Below are 20,340 nucleotides of genomic sequence, written 5' to 3' on the forward strand. Positions count from 1 at the left end.
TCTATCTGACCTGGCTTGGTGCCAACAGTGGGAATCCAATAATGGAAAATACGCCATCTCTAAACGTCCTTCTTCATTACAAAATAAGTATGGCGAAATGTGTATCCTTGCACTCAAATCCATCACTTCTAGAAATCGAAAGTAAAAACTGCCATGTTTCACAGACAAACAGCTTCACCACTTATGCTATCGCATTTATAGTTTACCTAAAAGTCTGGAACTTGAACATTCTGGAAGCCACATATTAAAAAGGTATGGTGTTGCCGAATACACTGCATTTTCATTTGAATTTTATAAATACTGAAAATTGTTCCCTTATTAGTAATGAGGATGAACCATAACATTGCACCTAGAACTTAAAAACATAATCTTGCATTTAACTTTAAAATATCAAGACATTACTCAAACAAGAATTTTCAAATTGTGGTAATGTTCTGGAAAAGGCAACCAATTACGACACTGTGCCTAAAATTTCTGCATTACTCACTACGTAAAGTGAAGTACTCATTTCCTCTATTCATCAACCAGCCCATTTCTTTTACACTGCAACTAAATGATATCTAATACATTGAAATGCTAGCAATATCATTGCCAAGTGTAACAATCTCAGCAAGTTATTCTTGAAACAAAACTATCAGAAAATTTAATGCTTGCAAAGATATTGAAATCTGTCAGTTTTGGTAGTCTGTACAACTCAGGTGAAACTACAGCAACAAATAATTCCTCTTGCTTTTTCACTGGAGAGCAGAAGAAATGAGAGCAATGAATAACTAATCTCACATCTCAGAAGAAAGAACGGCAAGATAATGAAAATCAAGTACTAATATTGCAAGTAACATCAAGAGTAATATTTATAGAACACCAAATAAACCAAAATGTCAGGTATCCCAGATTTTAGCTCTTTGGTCCAGATTAAGAGGTTCCTCCCCACATTTCATGGGATCTTTGTGAGGGTGCTTAATTAATTCCAATACTCCATTCACCAACTGACAGACAGTGAAATGTAAATTGGGAGGGAAAAAGGGCACTTTAACTCTCAGTATCAACAGTAAATAATTATTCAAAATCTACTGTACAGTGATGGATTGAGAACATAAAACAACAAAGTGCTTTAGAAATTACATCTGTCTAGTGCTAAGAATTAAAATGACCAGCTTGAAAATGAGAGATAGCAAGAGTTGCTCATAAATATGGAGCAAATATTCATATATATGGGCTAATATTCATAGGATCCTACAGTGCAGAAAGAGGTCCTTCGGCCCATCGAGTCTGCACCGACTACAATCCCACCCAGGCCCTATCCCCATAACCCTATATATTTTACCTGCTAACCCCTCTAAACTAAGCATCTCAGGACACTAAGGGGCAATTTCAGCATGGCCAATCAACCTAACCCACACATCTCTGGACTGTGGGAGGAAACCACTGTGCTACTGTGCCGCCCAATAATAAGCCTTGAGCCAATTTGCTGGGTTTGAAATTTCTAACAGCCAGTGTCTGATCTCACAATCCTACCTATGGTACAAGTATATTCTTTTGATTTAAATGGTTACAGATACCGCAGGGTTGTCATGGAGGATTACACACATGCAAAGGTTCAAGGAGAATTCTGAAATTTGGATTATCCCCTGTATCTGCATGGAAGTTTTAAAATTAGGTGTCATGGCTTCCATGGCCTTGGAAAGGAACTTCTGGTTCAAGGGCAATATAGTGATTAGGTCAAATGCATTAAGCCACAATATAAATTTCATTTCACGACATGCTTCACTAAGCCTTTCAATCATTTTGCCTTTCCCATAACTACTCATAAGCAAATCCCCACTTATAAATGCAAACGTTATCATACGGAGTTCCACACTCACCACTTTAATTTATCATTTGCTCCAGATGAGAAAGTTGAGCTCTTGATAACTTCTCCCATTTCCTCTCGACAGAAGCTGAAGTTGTTAATAGTCCACATATAGGAGAACTTCACTACTTTTATCTAGCAAATGGAAAAAAGGGAAAAGAAATAAATATTTGAATATTCAAACAAATAGCAATGATTTAACAACAAATAACAGTAGATTCATGTTCTATTTTTGTGCATTCATAATTAAGTAAAGGGCAGGAAGAGGCAAGAATCCAAAAAAGGAATTCTCCTATGGCAGTTCAAATTATAATTTATATTTAGATTAGTGCAGCATTCATAAATTCCAACTCCATGGCAGGTAATAATGAACTCCTAACTTCAGTGAATAGCCAATCAATTAGCAATAAATACAGATAACGAATTTCTGAACATCACTGAACTGCTTTGAAAAATTCAAGTCATTGCATACTGAACTGTGCTGTTACTAATTATCTTGTGCAATCTGTTACAGATGACCTGAGAGGATTATCAATTCCATGGGAGTTTTGAAGAGTTTGTGATAATCAAATTAAAACACAAAATTCTTAAGAGGTTTGAGGGGGAACATACTGAGAAGGCATCAACAGGGTATAAGGAATGGGTCATTTTGGACAGATGTATTTGCATCAGATAGTGGTATAGGGTCATCAAGGCAGTTTTTCTTTGTCAGATCCCGCACCACGGGCTGCATGAATCTGCTGTTATTTGTTGTATCACTGCAGTTTCTTTCAATATTCCTGACAGATACGTCCTTCAGAATTCAGCCAGCTCAGCCTGCAGTGGTGGGGACATTGATAATCCTCTACCCAGAGTACATTCGGTGCCCCTGTTATCCTTAGCATTTTGTCCAAGTGTTGTTCACTAGGCAGATTCCTGCTTCATCAGCTGAGGGAGGGCAGTAGTTATCAACGAGTGGATTCCTTGTGCATGTTCCAGACTGATGTTATGAGGCTAACATGAAGTCCAGAGTTAATGTTAAAGACTTTCAGGGTAACTCCCTGCTACCAGCATACAACTGTGCTACTGCCTGTGGTGGGTCTAACCTGCCAGTGGGACAAAATATATCTAGAGATAGTGACGGAGCATCTCAGATATTGGGTGCAAGGTACAAGATGATGAATATGATAACTTCAGGATATTCCTGGACTAGTCTGCAGGAGCCCTTCCAAATTTTGCCACAAGCCTTCACATATTAGTAAGGGAAATTTTGCAGAGCCTAGTGCGCCACTATCATTTCCGGTGCTTGAGTTGACGCTGGGTGGTCAATCAGATTTTACTCTATTTCGACTTTCCTGTAGCAGTCTGGTACAACTCAATAGCTTTCTATTTCAGAGGCGAGTTAAATAGAGCCGTAATTCCATATATACCAGATCAAGACATTAGTGAACCAGATGGATTTGTAAAACAATCTCAATTTCACGGTCACAATTGTTAAGATTGGCTTTTAATTCCAAATTTTATTAATTAATTGAAATTAAATTCCACCAGTTGCCATGGTGAGCTCTAAAACCTGTGTCCCAAGAGCACTTAGCCTGGAATTTTGGATTACTAGTGTAGTGACATTACTACCAGCACGCCACTGTCCCCCCATTTCTTAAATTCTTGCACCTGGTATTCTCCAGAGCTCTCCCACTCAAGAACTAACCAGGCTCAAGTCTGCTTAGCTTCAAAGATCAGGCATTTGCAGACCAGTTCTGAATGATCTATTCCAATTTCTATTCCTCAGGTATAATGAGGTAGCTCAGTTCAACTGGCAGCTCCAACTACTGGTTCAGACGTGACAGGACTGAGCTCATAATTTAGGCCAGAATTCCACTGTAATCATTAGAAATTGCTACAAAGATACTAAGCTTTGGAATAAGATGTTAAACAGAATTCCTTTCTGCCTGCTCCATTGATTCGGATAGACTTTGAAAACCCAAGGTATTCAGTCAATGGGAAACAGGGACAAGATCCTTTGCAATCCGAACTAATATTCTTTCATCAGCCAATATCACTAAAAGCAATTAACTGGTCAATTAGCATCTTGCTGTTTGAGTAACATTTTGTTGGCGTAAAATGGCTGATACTTTTGTCCATGTAATATTAATTGAACTTGAAAAGTAATTCAATTTACAAAGAATAATGAAAGATCATGATGTAACATAGCATAAAAGCAAGGGCGATTGCCCCATGCTGCTCTTAGGATTTAATCCAACAGTTAATGGGAGTTATTTAATGAAAGCTATTTATAACTTATAAGTAAGACGTTGTATTTTTCTCAGCAGGGCGCTAAAATACTGTGGCATTGGTTGCCTCAATTCATCATGAACTGTACAATACCTTTCTCATCAAGTCATAGGATGTAGTTCTCAAGGAATTCTACTGACTTACGAATGCTTTGAATAAATTTAATTTGCTGAAGTTAACATTTTAGAAACAGAAAGGGTTATGAAATTTGGACTCTTCTGCAAAGAAGAAACTTCATAGCTGTTTGACGAAGAGTAAAATTTGTATTTGGTTTTATTCTGGCACAGGCATTGATTGTACATACAATCCGGGTGCTGCAGGATATTCACACAAAATAAATAATACTGTTTAGTCAGCAATTGGCAACTTTGTCTGGAATTCCAACAAATTGGTTAGAGATTTCTATCTATATTATAGATGCTGAGCTTTAGAACAGGACATAATCAAGACATTTAATTTAGGAATAACTTATGACTGAGAATTCTATATTGAGTAAATATGGTTACATTACCCACAATTTTCTGTGCCCTATATGGGATTATACATTGTTTCAATCATTTAGTAGGGAATATTTGAGGACCAGAGTGGCACAGATAAGGTAGATAGTCAAGATCTTTTCCCCGAAGGTAAGGGAGTCCAAAACTAGAGAGCATAGGTTTAAGGTGACAGGGGAGATACAGAAAAGGGTCTAGAGGGGAAATTTTCTCACTGAGGGTGGTGAGTAGGGGCGGGTACAATTTTGTCCTTTTAAAAAAAAGCATTTAGACAGTTATATAGGTAAAATAGGTATAGAGGGATATGGGCCAAATGCAGGCAATTGGGACTAGTTTAGTGGTTAAAACTGGGCAGCATGGACCTGTTGGGCCAAAGGGCCTGTTCCCATGCTGTAAACCTCTATGATTCTCTGACTCTAACTATAAAGGGAAATGTAAACATTGTCTTTACAAAATGGTCACAACTCTAGTAGAATGTATTTAACAGCAACAGGAAGCCTTTATTATCAGCGATTGGGTAAAGCCTCTTCAATAAGCTACCTAGCTACATGTGTAAGAAGGGTACATGTGTCCAAACTGAGCCATTGGCTCCCAAACCTTGGTAATCCAGTCAAGGAAACTGAGACAATCCAGCTCTATTAGCACTTACTGGTTTTCTGCCCTGTGAATTTTGTAGTCCTGTACTAGATCTTCTTGCTTCACAGAGATTGATCCATTTTTTAAATTTTAATCTACTCTTAAAGTTGCAAAGCCAATGTGCAGAGTGGACTGGGCAAGCCCTTAATCCATCTCCTTACTTGCGCCAAAAAGCAATTCAAATTGAATCTAATTCATGGTCCCCACAAGAGAGACATACAAGATCCAAGCTGACAAGAAAAGGCATTACACGTGATCTTAGCCACAATGTTGAGAGGTGCACCCTTCCCAGGTGATCACAGTTTCACCTCTGCCAGCTAAGTATCCTAAATCGAAACACCAAGTTTGATCATCAGCAACTGAAGACACTCAAATTAATGAGAGCATGGATTTAAATGTCATACTGGTGAAGCCATGAAGGATAAGCAAGTACTTCTGTGGTTCACAAATATAACATTTCAACACTCTGCAATGGGGTTTGTAATTTGAATACTTTACAGACTTAATAGCCAGCATGGAAAAACTTCCAACCTTCAGTGCTTTCTGTAAAACATGGTCATGCATGTGACAGAACCAAAATTTGAAAGGCTACGATCAAGACACTATTACAAATAAAAAACAAAGTACTGGAAAAAACTCAGGTCTGGTGGCATCTGTGGAGACAGAAACAGTGTTAACATTTTGAATCCAATATGACTCTTTGGCATATTACAATTTAGAAACAGTCAGGCTGCTCACAGGAATAATGTGAATATGTGCCACATTGCACGGCAACAATTGAGTCTAGCAGATCAAGAAGAGCCCAGTGCTATCCCTAACCAGCATTAAGTAAACTGTCTCAATCCCCTTCATCACTATTCAAGTTATCCAGGATCAAGTTTGGCAGCAATGTCTTCTCACAAGCAAACAGCATGCAGACAATAATTAGTTGTCCCACACAAACAGAATAGAAAGCTACTGCATGTTGCTTCTGTCCATCGAATCAAACCCCAGGCATAACCCAGCACCTCTGAAAAACTGAAAACAAAGATACGCACAAGTTTGAAAACTGTGTTCAATTTGGAGATCAAATAAAGCCTTCTAAAAATAGGCAGACGTAGCTGAGGCTGCCAATATACCTTTCTTCACCCAACTCCCACGCCCAAGCAATAGAACTGTTTAAAAGAACTAGCCTACCTGTGTATAGCACCAGCTCTCTGCCACAGGCCCACTTGACATTTCAGCCGGGGGTGGAGGACTCGGTACCCTTGACATCGCCAGCTTGACGATTCTGCAGGTTTTCTCAAGGCAGATGAAAGAAAATTCTGTAGAAAATTTACTGTAAAAAAAAATGTTTGTTAAAGGGGCCAGTTGCCTTTTTTTGTGGCTATTTTACATTCAAAATATTAACACCATTCCCTGAAGATTCTAAAGAAAGAAATTTTACCTTCTGGAAGAAAATAATTTAGTTTAGTCAAAAACTAACTTTCGTGTTTCGCAAAAATTAAGATGAATTTAATTCCGATTAAACACATTACCAGACCCCTTTCATCAGTTTAGAAATCCTTCATTCAATAATCTGGCAACAAATTAATGACATCAAGGATTAGGCAAACCTGCTGGAAGTTAATTCAACTCAAATTAACAAACTAACTGGCCGAGAGTAGTTTTCCAGAGCTGGATTTGAACCACAGCTTCCACTGTTGGGTGCCTAAACTTGTGCTACAAAATTACCATTAGCGAGGGGAGATCTGTGCTATGTTCCTAGATAATACCAGCTAAATTTTATTGATAAGGAGCAATTCCTCGTTTGATTGAGGCAGTCAGAGATGGCCGTAGTAGGGCTCAGTTCGTAGTGGTGGTTTCACTGATGAGCAGGCCCATGCTTCAGCAATGCCATAGGCATCGAGATGATGGCTGCTACTGTGGGTGACGTTGTGTATGGTGGTCCTGGCTCCGTAGCATAGATCATTGACACTCATGACGAACTGCGAGATACCATAGGGAATAGAAGAAGTGGTGAAGAGAATCCAGTCAACAGGCCTTGGTGGGGGCTCATCTTCAGTCCTTGGAAATTCTGGTTGATTTGAGATAGAGCCAGGAGAAGGAGTATCCGTGCACTTGGGGATAAATTCAGCCCACTGAGCTCACACCGACAACAATCTCACCCAGGCCCTATCCCTGTAACTCCATGTATTTATCCGCTAATCATCCTGAGGGGATTTAGCATGGCCAATCAGCCAAACCTGCACATCTTTGGAGTGCAGGAGAAAACTGGAACATCCAGAGGAAACCCATGCACACACAGGGGAATGTGCAAACACCACACAGACACTAACCAAGGCCAGAATTGAACTCAGGTCTCTGGTGCTGAGGCAGCAGTGCTAACCACTGTGTCACCCAATTCCTGGCCAAATTTGAGAACTGGCTGCCATACTTTCACAATCTCAATATGAAGGTTGGCCGTTAAATTAGATGGAGCACATTGTATCCGGTCTTTGAGGCCTGGAGTTGATCAAAGACTCCGATGACTGGTCTTGCATTGAACATCAAGGACAAGACATTGAGGACTGGAGGCAGCCGGACACAACAGGTCTTCACAACCCGTCAGGGTCTAGGTTTCTCTTTACTGGGGCTTCAGGGCAACAACATAGCAGAGATATAAAGGCTTCAGTGAAACTCTGGGTGGATCCAGGGTGTTGCTCGATGATCCTGCCATGGCTTTGGCCTTTTCAAGCTCCATGGATGGTTACATTGTCCTGCAGTTCAATGTTAATCTTGATCCTTGTTCCCTTGTGGTTATTCTTCTGATTTTGTGATATTGTCTTTTAACCCGACGAGGATGTATGATATATGAGCACAGGAGACATCTACCACCCGTTATCCTGAAAAAAATCAAGATTGTCTCTTTTTTCTCTTCATTGGAATTCATCCCAATGCTGGCGAGAGGAAGGCCTTAGCTTAAATGTGCATTATTGTCAGCATTTAATCTTGGTTTTGATATTGGGGAAGCAGGGTGAGTAAGGGGGGCTGCTTCTGGCCCTGTCTCAAATTTTAATTATTGGATTTCGGTGTTTGCAATAGAGATATTTCCTTGTTTGGGAATCGTTTGTAGGTCTCCTTTCTGTTGGTTACATGACATGAGGATTGTATGGTATTTACATGTTTTTAATTGCTGTAACCCTTGTATTCACACCGGGTGAGTTTTTTTTGGTACCCGTCACTTTATTTATAGATGAATAACGCCACAGCAGGGTAGCAGGTAAGTGGTTTGGTATAGTGGTGGTTGGTATGGCCTTATAAAAGGTAAGGAAAACCATTAGAACTACTTTCTTTTATACATTTATTATTTTGCGATTAAAGAATCCTTGCTCGTCTCCTATGAAGGTACAAAGAGATCATGAATCCTGAAAAGGCTGGGTTCTTATTTTCTCTATCGTTGGTGCCTCGTGTTGTTGAAGTAGGGGAAATATGTACTGGTGCACGCTTCGGCTTGGTCAGTAAATCTTGGATATTCTGGACCACGATTCTCCCATCCCGCTGCGCTAAGTTTTTAGCGCAGTGGGCCAGGAGAATCTCGCATCAGCCGATTCACGGGGTTTGCGCCCTGCTTGCATCTCCCAGCAGCGTCTGCTCCATGTGGAGACGACAGAAATAATTTAAATTATCATTTCCCTACAATTTAAATGAGATTAGCAGGCTCAGGACTGAACTCTGTGGGCCCGCTAGCCTCTCCCACCCAACTAGAGTGTTGCACTCCAGTAGCGACAACACCAGCTCTCCACTTTCGGGAAACTAACGGCCCAGCCGTGCTGCTGGAGCAAAGTGAGGGCAATCGGGGGGGCTCCTGGGCAGGGGCTGGTTCTCCTGGGCATGAGCACCCTGGCAGTGCCAGCCTGTGCCTCTGACACTGCCCAGAAAACACCTTGGCACTGTCCAGTCAGCACCAAGGGGCAGGGCCTAGGCAATAGGTGAGGGCAGTGGGTCCTGCCCCTATGCATAGGGATGGAGCGATCAGGCTGTGTGAGGGCTATTGGGGGGCAGGGTGGTGTTTGAGCTGGCCAGCAGAAGGGGAGGCTGTCAATGCAAGCCATTGCATGTGCACTCTTCTCAGCACTAACAGATCGGCATATGCACTGTGACCCACTCAGCCTGTTGATTTAAGCCTCTCAAGGAGGAATAGGCACCGCCTCCTGAAATTTAATTATATTCATGTTGATGGCCTTTGTGGTGCACAGAATGGGGGAAATTCTTCTCTGAACTCCCACTGAAAAGATCAGCATGAATTACTTCAGCTTTCACGTGAATTTTGATATTTACAATTTTTGGGGAGAATTCCAGCCCTGGCCTCTCTTGGGTTGGTCTTCTATATTTACTTAGCTGCGCAAGTAGTGACAGCAGTTATTTGATTACTTGGCTCATGAAAAGTACGGTGGGCATATCATCCTGTTAATTTTTTTTGACGAGGGAAATGGGTGGAATCTCACTGATGGTGAGGCCTAAATGGCGCCTCTGGAGTGCCTACAGAGAGGTAGCTTGCTTTATTCAATGTATGAGAGCAATGTGAGCATCCTTGTCCTGTTGACCCTTACTTGAGTGTGTCACTGATCCTAGTTTAGCTTGATTCAATAAGTTAGGGCAGTAGCAACTTGTTTATCCAGGTCAGGTACAGGATACATTTGGCAGGGGAGCAGGTCACCCTCTCCAGCCATGTTCCTTATGGGGGCTTCTAGACCACAGTCCCTCCTGAGATTTGTTTCCCCTGGAGATGTAGTGGAGCCTGAGTGTTTCAGTTCAGCTTTGTTAGAGTCTTTCTTTGGTTTCTTCAACAGTGCAGACTGGATAAAGCACTTCATAACCTACACCAATTTCAGCACCTGATGCTGAGACAAAGAGAAATTCAGAGGATTGGGAAGCCTTTACAAACGAGCAGAGGGCAACTAAAAATGCAATAAGGGGTAAGAAAATGAAATAGGAGTGTAAGCTAGCTAGGAAAAAAAAGGAAGAGTTTTCTTCAACGTATAAAAGATAAGAGAGAGGCAAAAATAGCCATTGGACCACTGGAAAATGAGGCTGGAAAAGTAATAATAGGAAACAAAGCAATGGCAGAGGAACTGAATAGTTACTTTGCATCAGTCTTCACGGTGGAAGACACCAGTCGGATGCCAGAGCTGCAGGAGAGTCGGGGGCACAGCTGAGTCTAGTGGCCATCACTAAGGAAAAGGTTCTGGGGAAACGAAAAACTCTGAAGGCGGATAGATCACCTGGACTGGATGGACTACACTCCACGGTTCTAAAAGAGATAGATGAGGAAATTGCGGAAGCATTGGTGGTGATCTTTCAAGGAATCACTGAGGGGGCAGGGAAGGTCCCAGAGGACTGGAAAGTAGTCAATGGACGGGAAATTACAGACCCATTAGCTTGACTTGGTCATTATAGAACATAACAGCGCAGTACAGGCCCTTCAGCCCTCGACGTTGCACCAACTAGTGAAGCCAATCTAATGACTCTCTAACCTAAACTATTCCAATATTATCCATATGTCTATCCAATGGCTATTTGAATGCCCTTAAAGTTGGCGAGTCCACTACTGCCGCAAGCAAGGCATTCCACACCCTTACCACCCTCTGAGTAAAGAACCTACCTCTGACATCTGTCCTATATTTATCGCCCCTCAATTTAAAGCTATGCCCCCCTGTGTTAGCCATCACCATCCGAGGAAAATAGCTCTCACTGTTTACCCTATCTAATCCTCTGATCATCTTGTATGCCTCAATTAAGTCAGCTCTTAACCACCTTCTCTCTAATGAAAACAACCTCAAGTCCCTCAGCCTTTCCTCATAAGACCTTCCCACCATGCCAGGCAACATCCTGGTAAATCTCCTCTGCACTCTTTCCAATGCTTCCACATCCTTCCTATAAGACTCTCCACACCCTCCGCACAATTTGCCTTTCCCCCAATCTTGGTGTCATCAGCAAATTTCGACACCCTACACTCGGTTCCCTCCTCCAGATCATCTATATAAATGGTAAATAGCTGAGGCCCCAGCACCGACCCCTGGGGCACCCCACTAATCACCAACCGCCAATCCGAATAGCACCCATTGACCCCCACTCTCTGCCTCCTATTTGACAACCAATCCTCTATCCATGCTAACACCCTACCCCCAACTCCATGTCCCCTGACCTTCTGCAATAACCTCTTGTGAGGTACCTTGTCAAACGCCTTCTGAAAATCCAGAAAGACCACATCCACCGGCTCTCCTCTATCCACTGCCCTAGACACATCCTCACAGAACTCCAGTAAATTTGTCAGACACGACTTCCCTTTAATGAAACCGTGTTGCGTCTGCCCTATCAAGCAATTCCCTTCAAGATGCCTCGCAATTTCCTCCTTAATGACGGATTCTAACATTTTACCTACCACAGACGTTAAACTAACCGGCCTATAATTCCCCGCCTTTTGCCTGGCACCCTTCTTAAACAACGGCGTAACATTAGCCGTTTTCCAATCTTCCGGCACTTCCCCGGAATCCAGCGACGTCTGGAAAATAACCACCAAGGCATCCACTATCACCTCCGCCATTTCTTTCAGAACCCTCGGATGCATTCCATCCGGTCCTGGGGACTTGTCCACAATCAGCCCCTCCAGTCTGTCGAGCACCACCTCTCTAGTAACAGTAATGTCATTAAGACCCTCCAGTCCTACCACCTTTCCATCGCTAACACCCGGCAAATTATTCACGTCCTCCTCCGTGAAGACAGAAACAAAAAAGTTATTCAAGACCTTAGCCATATCCCCATCCCCTACCACTAGGTCCCCTTTCTCATCCTCTAAAGGACCAATGTTCACCCTAGCCAGCCTCTTCCTTTTTATATATTTATAAAAACTCCTGCTATCCTTTTTTATATTAAGTGCTAGCCCAGCTTCATAGCTTCTCCTACCCTCCTTTATCAACTTCTTTGTCAATCTTTGTTGACATTTAAACCTTTCCCAATCCTCTTCTCGCCCACTGCTCTTAGCTACTCTAAATTCCTCCGCTTTTAATTTAACACTTTCCTTCACCTCCTTCGTTATCCACGGCTTATTACCTCTCCTCCTACGGTCCTTTTTGACCATCGGAATAAATTTCTGCTGAGCACCAAGAAAGATCTCCTTAAAGATCCTCCACTGCTCCTCAGCAGACCTACCTTCCAACGCGCTCCCCCTGTCCACATTCGCCAATTCTTCTCTCATCCTACCATACTCCCCTCTATTCAAACAAAGGACGCGTGCCCGGGAACCCACTTTCTCCTCCTCCATCTGCAACAGAAACTCCACCATACAATGATCACTTGATAGGGCAGACGCAACACGGTTTCATTAAAGGGAAGTCGTGTCTGACAAATTTACTGGAGTTCTGTGAGGATGTGTCTAGGGCAGTGGATAGAGGAGAGCCGGTGGATGTGGTCTTTCTGGATTTTCAGAAGGCGTTTGACAAGGTACCTCACAAGAGGTTATTGCAGAAGGTCAGGGGACATGGAGTTGGGGGTAGGGTGTTAGCATGGATAGAGGATTGGTTGTCAAATAGGAGGCAGAGAGTGGGGGTCAATGGGTGCTATTCGGATTGGCGGTTGGTGATTAGTGGGGTGCCGGGGCCTCAGCTATTTACCATTTATATAGATGATCTGGAGGAGGGAACCGAGTGCAGGGTGTCGAAATTTGCTGATGACACCAAGATTGGGGGAAAGGCAAATTGTGCGGAGGGTGTGGAGAGTCTGCAGAAGGATCTAGATAGGCTGGGCGAATGGGCCAGGAAATGGCAAATGGAATTTAATGTTGGCAAGTGTGAGGTGGTCCACTTTGGTAGGAAGAATGGTAGGAAGGACTATTACTTACGGGGCGAAAAACTGCAGCAGGCGACGGTGCAGAGGGACCTCGGGGTCCTTGTGCACGAGTCGCAAAAACCCAGCTTGCAGGTGCAGCAGGTGGTCAGGAAGGCAAATGGGATGCTGGCCTTCATAGCGAGGGGGATTGAATATAAAAGTAGGGAGGTCTTGCTGCAGCTGTATAGGGCATTGGTGAGGCCGCAGCTGGAGTACTGTGTGCAGTTTTGGGCGCCGCACCTGCGCAAGGATATTTTGGCCTTGGAGGGAGTGCAGAGGAGGTTTACTAGGCTGATACCGGAGTTGAGGGGATTGAGCTATGAGGAGAGGCTGAATAAACTAGGCTTGTACTCGTTAGAGTTTAGAAGAATGAGGGGAGATCTCATTGAGACGTATAAGATGATGAATGGGATGGATAGGATAGAGGTGGAGAGACTCTTCCCGCTCAAAAAAGACAGTAGGACTAGGGGGCACAGCCTCAAGATAAAGGGGAGGCGGTTTAGAACGGAGTTGAGGAGGAACTTCTTCACTTCAAAGGGTGGTGAATCTCTGGAATTCTCTGCCCGTTGAAGTGGTGGAGGCTGCCTCGCTAAATATTTTTAAGAAGCGGGTTGATGGGTTCTTGATAAGAGAGGGGATTAAGGGTTATGGGGAGAGGGCGGGAAAGTGGAACTGAGCCACGACAGATCAGCCATGATCTTACTGAATGGCGGAGCAGGCTCGAAGGGCTAGATGGCCTACTCCTGCTCCTATTTCTTATGTTCTTATGTTCTTAATGCGGCGACCAGAACTGTATGCAATACTCTGGGCCGCACTAGAGTTTTGTACAGCTGCAACATGATCTCATGGCTCCGAAACTCAATCCCTCTACCAATAAAAGCTAACACACCGCATGCCTTCTTAATAACCCCATCAACCTGGGTGCCAACTTTCAGGGATCTACGCACATGGATACCGAGATCTCTCTGCTCATCCACACTACCAAGAGTCTTTCCATTAGCCCAATACTCTGTAATCCTGTTACCCCTTCCAAAGTGAATCACCTCACACTTTTCCGCATTAAACTCCATTTGCCACCTCTCAGCCCAGCTCTGCAGCTTATCTATGTCCCTCTGCAAACTGCAACATCCATCCGCACTGTCTGCAACTCTTCCGACTTGTGTCATCCTCAAATTTGCTAACCCATCCTTCTACACCCTCAACTAGGTCATTTATAAAAATGACAAACAGCAGTGGCCCCAAACCAAATCCCTGCAGTACACCACTAGTAACTTAACTCCAGGTTGAACATTTCCCCATCAACTACCACCCCCCGTCTTCTTTCAGCAAGCCAATTCCTGACCAAACCGCTAAATCACCCTCAATCCCATGCATCCATATTTTCTGCAGTAGCTTACCATGGGGATCCTTGTCAAATGCTTTACCGAAATCCATATACACCACATCAACTGCTTTACCCTCATCCACCTCTTTGGTCATCTTCTCAAAGAACTCAATAAGGTTTGTGAGGCACGACCTACCCTTCACAAAACCGTGTCAACTATCCCTAATCAAATGATTTCTCTCTAGATGATTATAAACCCTATCTCTTATAATCCTTTCCAAAACTTTGCCCACCACAGAAGTAAGGCTCACCAGTCTATAATTTCCAGGATGGTCTCTACTCCCCTTCTTGAACAAGGGGACAACATTTGCTATCCTCCATTTTTGTCTACAGGTATCGATGGGCTGACTGGCCTAACTTTGATCCTACATCTTATGGACTTCAGTGTTAATTTCCCCCTGTAACCCAGGAGTTCCATGATCCACTAAAATCAAGGTAGATCAGGAACTGAACTTTGGACAGCTGATTTGCACGATTTGGATATTTGAAAGGTTAAGCTCTTAATGGGCAGGAATCCAGAGAAATGCTCCCAAACAAAGTCAAAGCCTATCTTGAAAGCTCCATTATAACTGCCCAATAAACGTTTTGAAGTGGTTTTGGAAAGTAAACTGAACAACAAAAACAAAACTGTGAAGCCTGAACCCACATCACAAAATGAACACCTTCGACGACTTTGTTTTCTTATAGTCGTCTACACCAGTCGCAGAGTGAAAATTTGTAACGTGGTTTCTGCGTCACTGAAGCCATAGAGGAAATTATATAGTTTAATATACTCCTAATTATTAACTCAGTAAATTGCTTTGAAATAATGTTTGCCAGATGCCCTCTAAAATAGTGTTTTCAGTGGCTAGAGAAAGTTCTATTTCTTTCTGGATATATACGCTAAAATTAATCTCTGAAGAGACTGCAGAATGGCATACAAGTTATCAGAGGATTTGCACACTTTAAATTTGACATGGGTTCATATACATATCAATTTCTGCTGAACTATAGGTTGATATTTTGAAGAGGCTTTACTACACTCTGGTAAACTCTGCTTATTAATTTCTTGCAAATCTCGATAAATGGCAAAAAACAAATAACCAGTTATGCTGCAGACTGCAATGCAGTACAACTGTCAAAAAGGAACATAGGTTGCAGATTTCTCTCATCTCAACCATGGAAATTGAGGTTCCATAACACCTGAATCGAAAATGTGGTCATAACTGCAAACCGCAGAATTAATTCTTCATAACCCTGCACCAAATTAACTTTACATCTGAAAAGGCTGCTGCGCCAAGGTAAGTGCATTATTGTTGCAGTGTTCCTCATTCCAAACTGTGCCAAAAACTGCCTGAAAACTACGAGTGGCCTACATATAGCACATGCAAGAAGAGAACTCCCTGCCTCACATACACAAACATTAAAGGGACAAACGTGCAAATATATGCACATTATTAGAGCACACAAGTGCAGTTTGATCTATCTTAAATATAGCTCTAGAGTCCTGTGGCCAACTGAGCTGTTAAGACTGTACAACTCTGCTCTTTTTAAAAACATTGCAGCTAAAATCCAAACACAGGTAAGCTGATTCTTATCAAAAACGAGGTTTTAGTTTTACAGAAGAATGGCGCCAACTGCAAGACTAAGAAAGCTTTTGTAAATAAAATAAGACTTTGAAATAGAGTAACCCACTATTAAAACTTAGCTCACAAAAAAATTCCAAGACAAATTGCAGTGAAATTAGAGATCACAACCATATAGATTACATTACCAATGTTTTGTTTAGTGCATCGATTGCATCAACTGTTTGCACTAAATAATCCTGAATGACCACGTGCAATTAACTTGGTTGAGATTTTTTTGATGAAGTAATGGAGTTAATGAGTGGAACACTGTTGATGTGGTGTATAAAATCTCTACTGAGCAGAGGACCATTCAGCCCATCGAGCCTGCACCGACAACAATCCCACCCAGACCTTACTCGCCCATAACCCCACATGTTAAATCCTCTAATCCCCCTGACACTAAGGGGCAATTTAACATGGTCAAACATGGGTAACCCACACACCTTTTGGACTGTGGGAGGAAATCGGAGCACCCAGTGGAAACCCACACTGATATGGGGGGTGTGTGCAAACTCCACACGGACAGTGACCGGAGGTCAGAATTGAACCCAGGTCCCTGGCACTGACAGACAGCAGTGTTAACTACTGTACCACCGTGCTGCCCTATATATGGACTTCCAAAATGCATTTTATAAAGTGCCACATAGTGACCTCAACTTTGTTGACGAGTCTACTATCATAAATGTGACAGTGACAAAATGGTTAAGTTGACCAAGTGACAGGAAACAGTAGTGGTAAAAAAAAAAATTGCCTTTCAGAGTGGAAGAAGGCACTAACTAGTGCTAACCACTGGGGTAAAATTTGCAGATGACAAAACTTAGGAGTATTTGAACTGTGATGAAGACAGTGCCAGAGTTCAAGAGAACATATACAGGCTGGTGGATGTGGCAAGTGAAATTTAAAGCAAAAAGGGGAATGACATTTTAAAAGGAAGAAACAGGAGAGGCGGGATAAACCAAAAATGATCATTCTAAAGGAGATGCAGGAACATACACATCCATTAGCACAAATTCTTGAAGACAGCAAGGCAGATCAAGAAAGGGTTAAGATGACATACAAGGATGCTAGGAACCTTTATAAAACACAGATTCAGCTTCAAACAGAGGATTATGCCCAATTTGGAGAAGTGCCCTTTAGGAAGAATGTGAAGGCTGTAAAAGGGAATTCAGAAAAGAAATGATTTTAGGCATATGGGCTTCAGTTATGAGGTAATTTGAAGAAACATAGAACTGCACAGCACAGTACAGGCCCTTCGGCCCTCAATGCTGTGTCGAGCTATGTCTAAACCCAAGATCAAGCTCCATGTACCTATCAATTTGTGGTTGTATAGAACTGCTGCTTGCACCACCGTCCACCCTAGGTCCCCTATGTAGTGAGGGAGGATTCCGCCGCGCCCCCCCCCCCCCCCCCCCCCCCCGGGGACCTCCATTGGGTACCTCTGCCGCTGGATGGGTGGCTCAAACAGTAGAAGCATGCTCACTGCTCACTTTTGTTGCTCACTCAGAGAAGTGACAGTCGTAAGGAGATTTGACAGGTGCTCAAAGTCAAGAGGGATCTATGCAGATTAGGAGAGATACAGATTGGCAAAGGAGTTCAGCACAAAGGAGGGCATAGATTGAAGATGTTCAGCAAAAAAACCCACCAAAAAACTCTTCAAACACAAGTGGTCGGAATCTACTACGCACTGAGCGTGCTGGCACAGACTTAACTGTGACATTCAAAAGGGAATTTGGATAAGCATCTGCAAAAAAAAAATAAACTGCAGGGTTACAGACAAATAACTGGGGAATGAAACTAGTTGAATAGCTCTCAGATTGGACTTAATGGGTTGAATGGCCACCTCCTGTGCTGGAATCAGCTTATCATTCTAAGTGTGCAATCTAAGTCATGAAATTTATCTTTGAACAACCTAATGTGTTTCTCCAAAGATTACAGACCATTCTACTGAGGTGAACATATGTTGCAAACATCATGATGGAATGATATTGGTGGTGATAGAAGATCATGTTATCGCTTGTGAGCATACACTGACCCAATTTAGTATGTATGCTTACTGCATTATGATACATATAGCTTCATGAGATCAGCTCAAAGCTATACCTAGAGCAAGACTTCCCAAACTGTCAGTCGTGAGTCGATGGGGTCACAGGACAAGCCATTGGGGTACAAACTGCAAGACAACAATGACAACCGTGGAATGGAAACTAAAATCCAAATATTTTGGGGCTTACTGCAAGCCTTTTTTAAATGTCTGCAATATTTTTGTTTGGTGAGAATGTGGCCTAATGAAGTGGGCTATGATGCCCAATCTCTACTAATAGAACTCACAAAATAGTAGAAGTCTTGGGTTTTTTGCGCCTGTAATTATTGTTTTTAACTCTGGGATCACACGAAGTGTGAAGTATTAAAAAGGGCTCAATTAAAAAGGATCACTGCAGAAAAGTCTGGGACCTAATGTGAAGCCTGGTGGACCAATAGAAGCCTTCGCTTGTGTTTCAATCACTGTTCCAACTTAAAAAAATCTAGATTATGCTACACAAGTATTCAAAGTAATTATTCAATGCTCTAAAATTGGCAGACTACAAAAACATCCAAAATAGAAATACAAAAGGAAGTCTGTTTGAGGTAATTTAACAGCAGTTCTGGGAGAAAAGTGTGTCCTTAATTGTTATTAAACTCCAACAGTTCATACTAAACAAAGGCAGAAAATGCTGACTGAGTATCTGTGGACAGAGAAAAGGGCCAACGGTGAGTCTAGATGACCCTTTGCCACCATCCGCAGTATTTTGCTTTTAGTCCATACAAAGCAGTGGACTAGATCAGCAAGATCTTTCACACCTTGTGAAATTTAAGAGTCTCTTTTCCAGGCTGTTAACTTTCTACTAGCATTCAGCTGAAGCAGCAAAGCAATCTCTAGCGCTAAATATACAAACTGAAAGCAAGAACAGACCATTCAGCCCTTTGAGCCTATTGCATCATCTGATAAGGTCATGGTTGAACAGATTGTGGCCTCAACCCCACTTTGTCTTTCTCATTTTGCCTTTAAAATATTCAATGACCTGCCTCCACTCCATTGAGAAAGAGAATTCCATAGACTCTCAACCCTCAAAAACAAAAATCATCTCCATTTTAAAACGGAACACCCCTCATTTTTAAACTGTATTCCCTAGTTCTAGTCATTCTCACAAGGGAAATATCCTCTTGGCATTTACCCTGTGAAGTTTCCTCAGGATCTCACATTTTTCAAAAGAATCACCTCTCAATTTCTAAACTCAATGGATACAAGGCCCAATTTTTCGAATAACAACCCCTTCATTTCAGGAATCAGTCAAGGTAATATTCTCTGCACTGCTTCTAATGCAATTTTTCAGGTAAAATTTAAACTGTACCCAGCACTCAGATGTGGTCTCACCAACACCTCATACAACTTCCCAACGTTTATATTTAATTCCCCTTGCAATAAACAGTATTCCAGTTCCCTTCCTAGTCATTTGCTGCGCCACATACAAACTTTTACTGCTTCGGACAGGACACCAAGATAGAGGTCAGCAATCTCTTTTTATTTCAGAGGTGCTAATTTTCTAATAATCTTGCCAAAGTGCACAAGTTCACATTTCCTACATTATACTCCATCCACCATTTTTTACCCACATGCTTAACTAATCTACAACCCTTTACAGACTCTTGTTTCCCTCAATTTAGTTTCCTATCTTTGTCATCAGCAAATTTGGCAAACATACATCTGCTCCCTCAATCCCATACCATTGATATCATTTGTAAAAATCTGAGGTTCCAGCATTGCACGCTTTGCAGAAAGTGACCCATTTATCCCTACCTTGGCTTCTTCTTAGTCAACCAATCCTCCTCCATGCTAACATGTTGTCTCTTACACTCTTATTTTATGGATTAATTTTTGATGTGACACCTTATCAAACGTCTTTTGAAAATCCAAGTACAGCACATCTACACATTCTGCTTCATCCACTTCTGTGCCACTGCCCCAAAAAATACAATGAATTAGTCAAATAAGATTTTCCTTTCACAAAAAACTTCCTAAGTGCCCTGCTGTAGCCTCCCTAATAACAGGCCCTAGCATTTTTCCTGACAGATGTCAGGTTAACTGGACAGCAGTCCTCCTTTCTGGATCCGTCCTATCTTGAATAGGGGAGTTAAATTTGCTATTTTCCAATCCGATGAGACCTTTCCAGAATCTACAGAATCTCAGGAAATTACAATCAATGCATCGACCATCTC

At 42.2% G+C, this 20,340-nt stretch overlaps 1 protein-coding gene across 6 annotated transcripts in view; it reads right to left on the reverse strand.

The window, feature by feature from the left end:
- LOC145359145 (speckle-type POZ protein) overlaps positions 1–20,340 on the reverse strand; it is a 117,853-nt gene that overhangs the window by 42,609 nt on the left and 54,904 nt on the right. For all 6 annotated transcript variants that reach the window (XM_080213556.1, XM_080213562.1, XM_080213557.1 and 3 more), the window contains 2 exons: positions 6,427–6,568; positions 1,863–1,984 (listed from right to left, as the gene is read on the reverse strand). In XM_080213556.1, the coding sequence (XP_080069682.1) occupies positions 1,863–1,984; positions 6,427–6,504 (200 nt within the window). In that variant the 5' untranslated portion in view covers positions 6,505–6,568. The remainder of the gene's footprint in view (positions 1–1,862; positions 1,985–6,426; positions 6,569–20,340) is intronic.

This window comes from Carcharhinus amblyrhynchos, chromosome 27 (genome assembly GCF_965287045.1).
Source record: "Carcharhinus amblyrhynchos chromosome 27, sCarAmb.v2.hapA, whole genome shotgun sequence".
Classification (NCBI taxonomy): domain Eukaryota; kingdom Metazoa; phylum Chordata; class Chondrichthyes; order Carcharhiniformes; family Carcharhinidae; genus Carcharhinus; species Carcharhinus amblyrhynchos.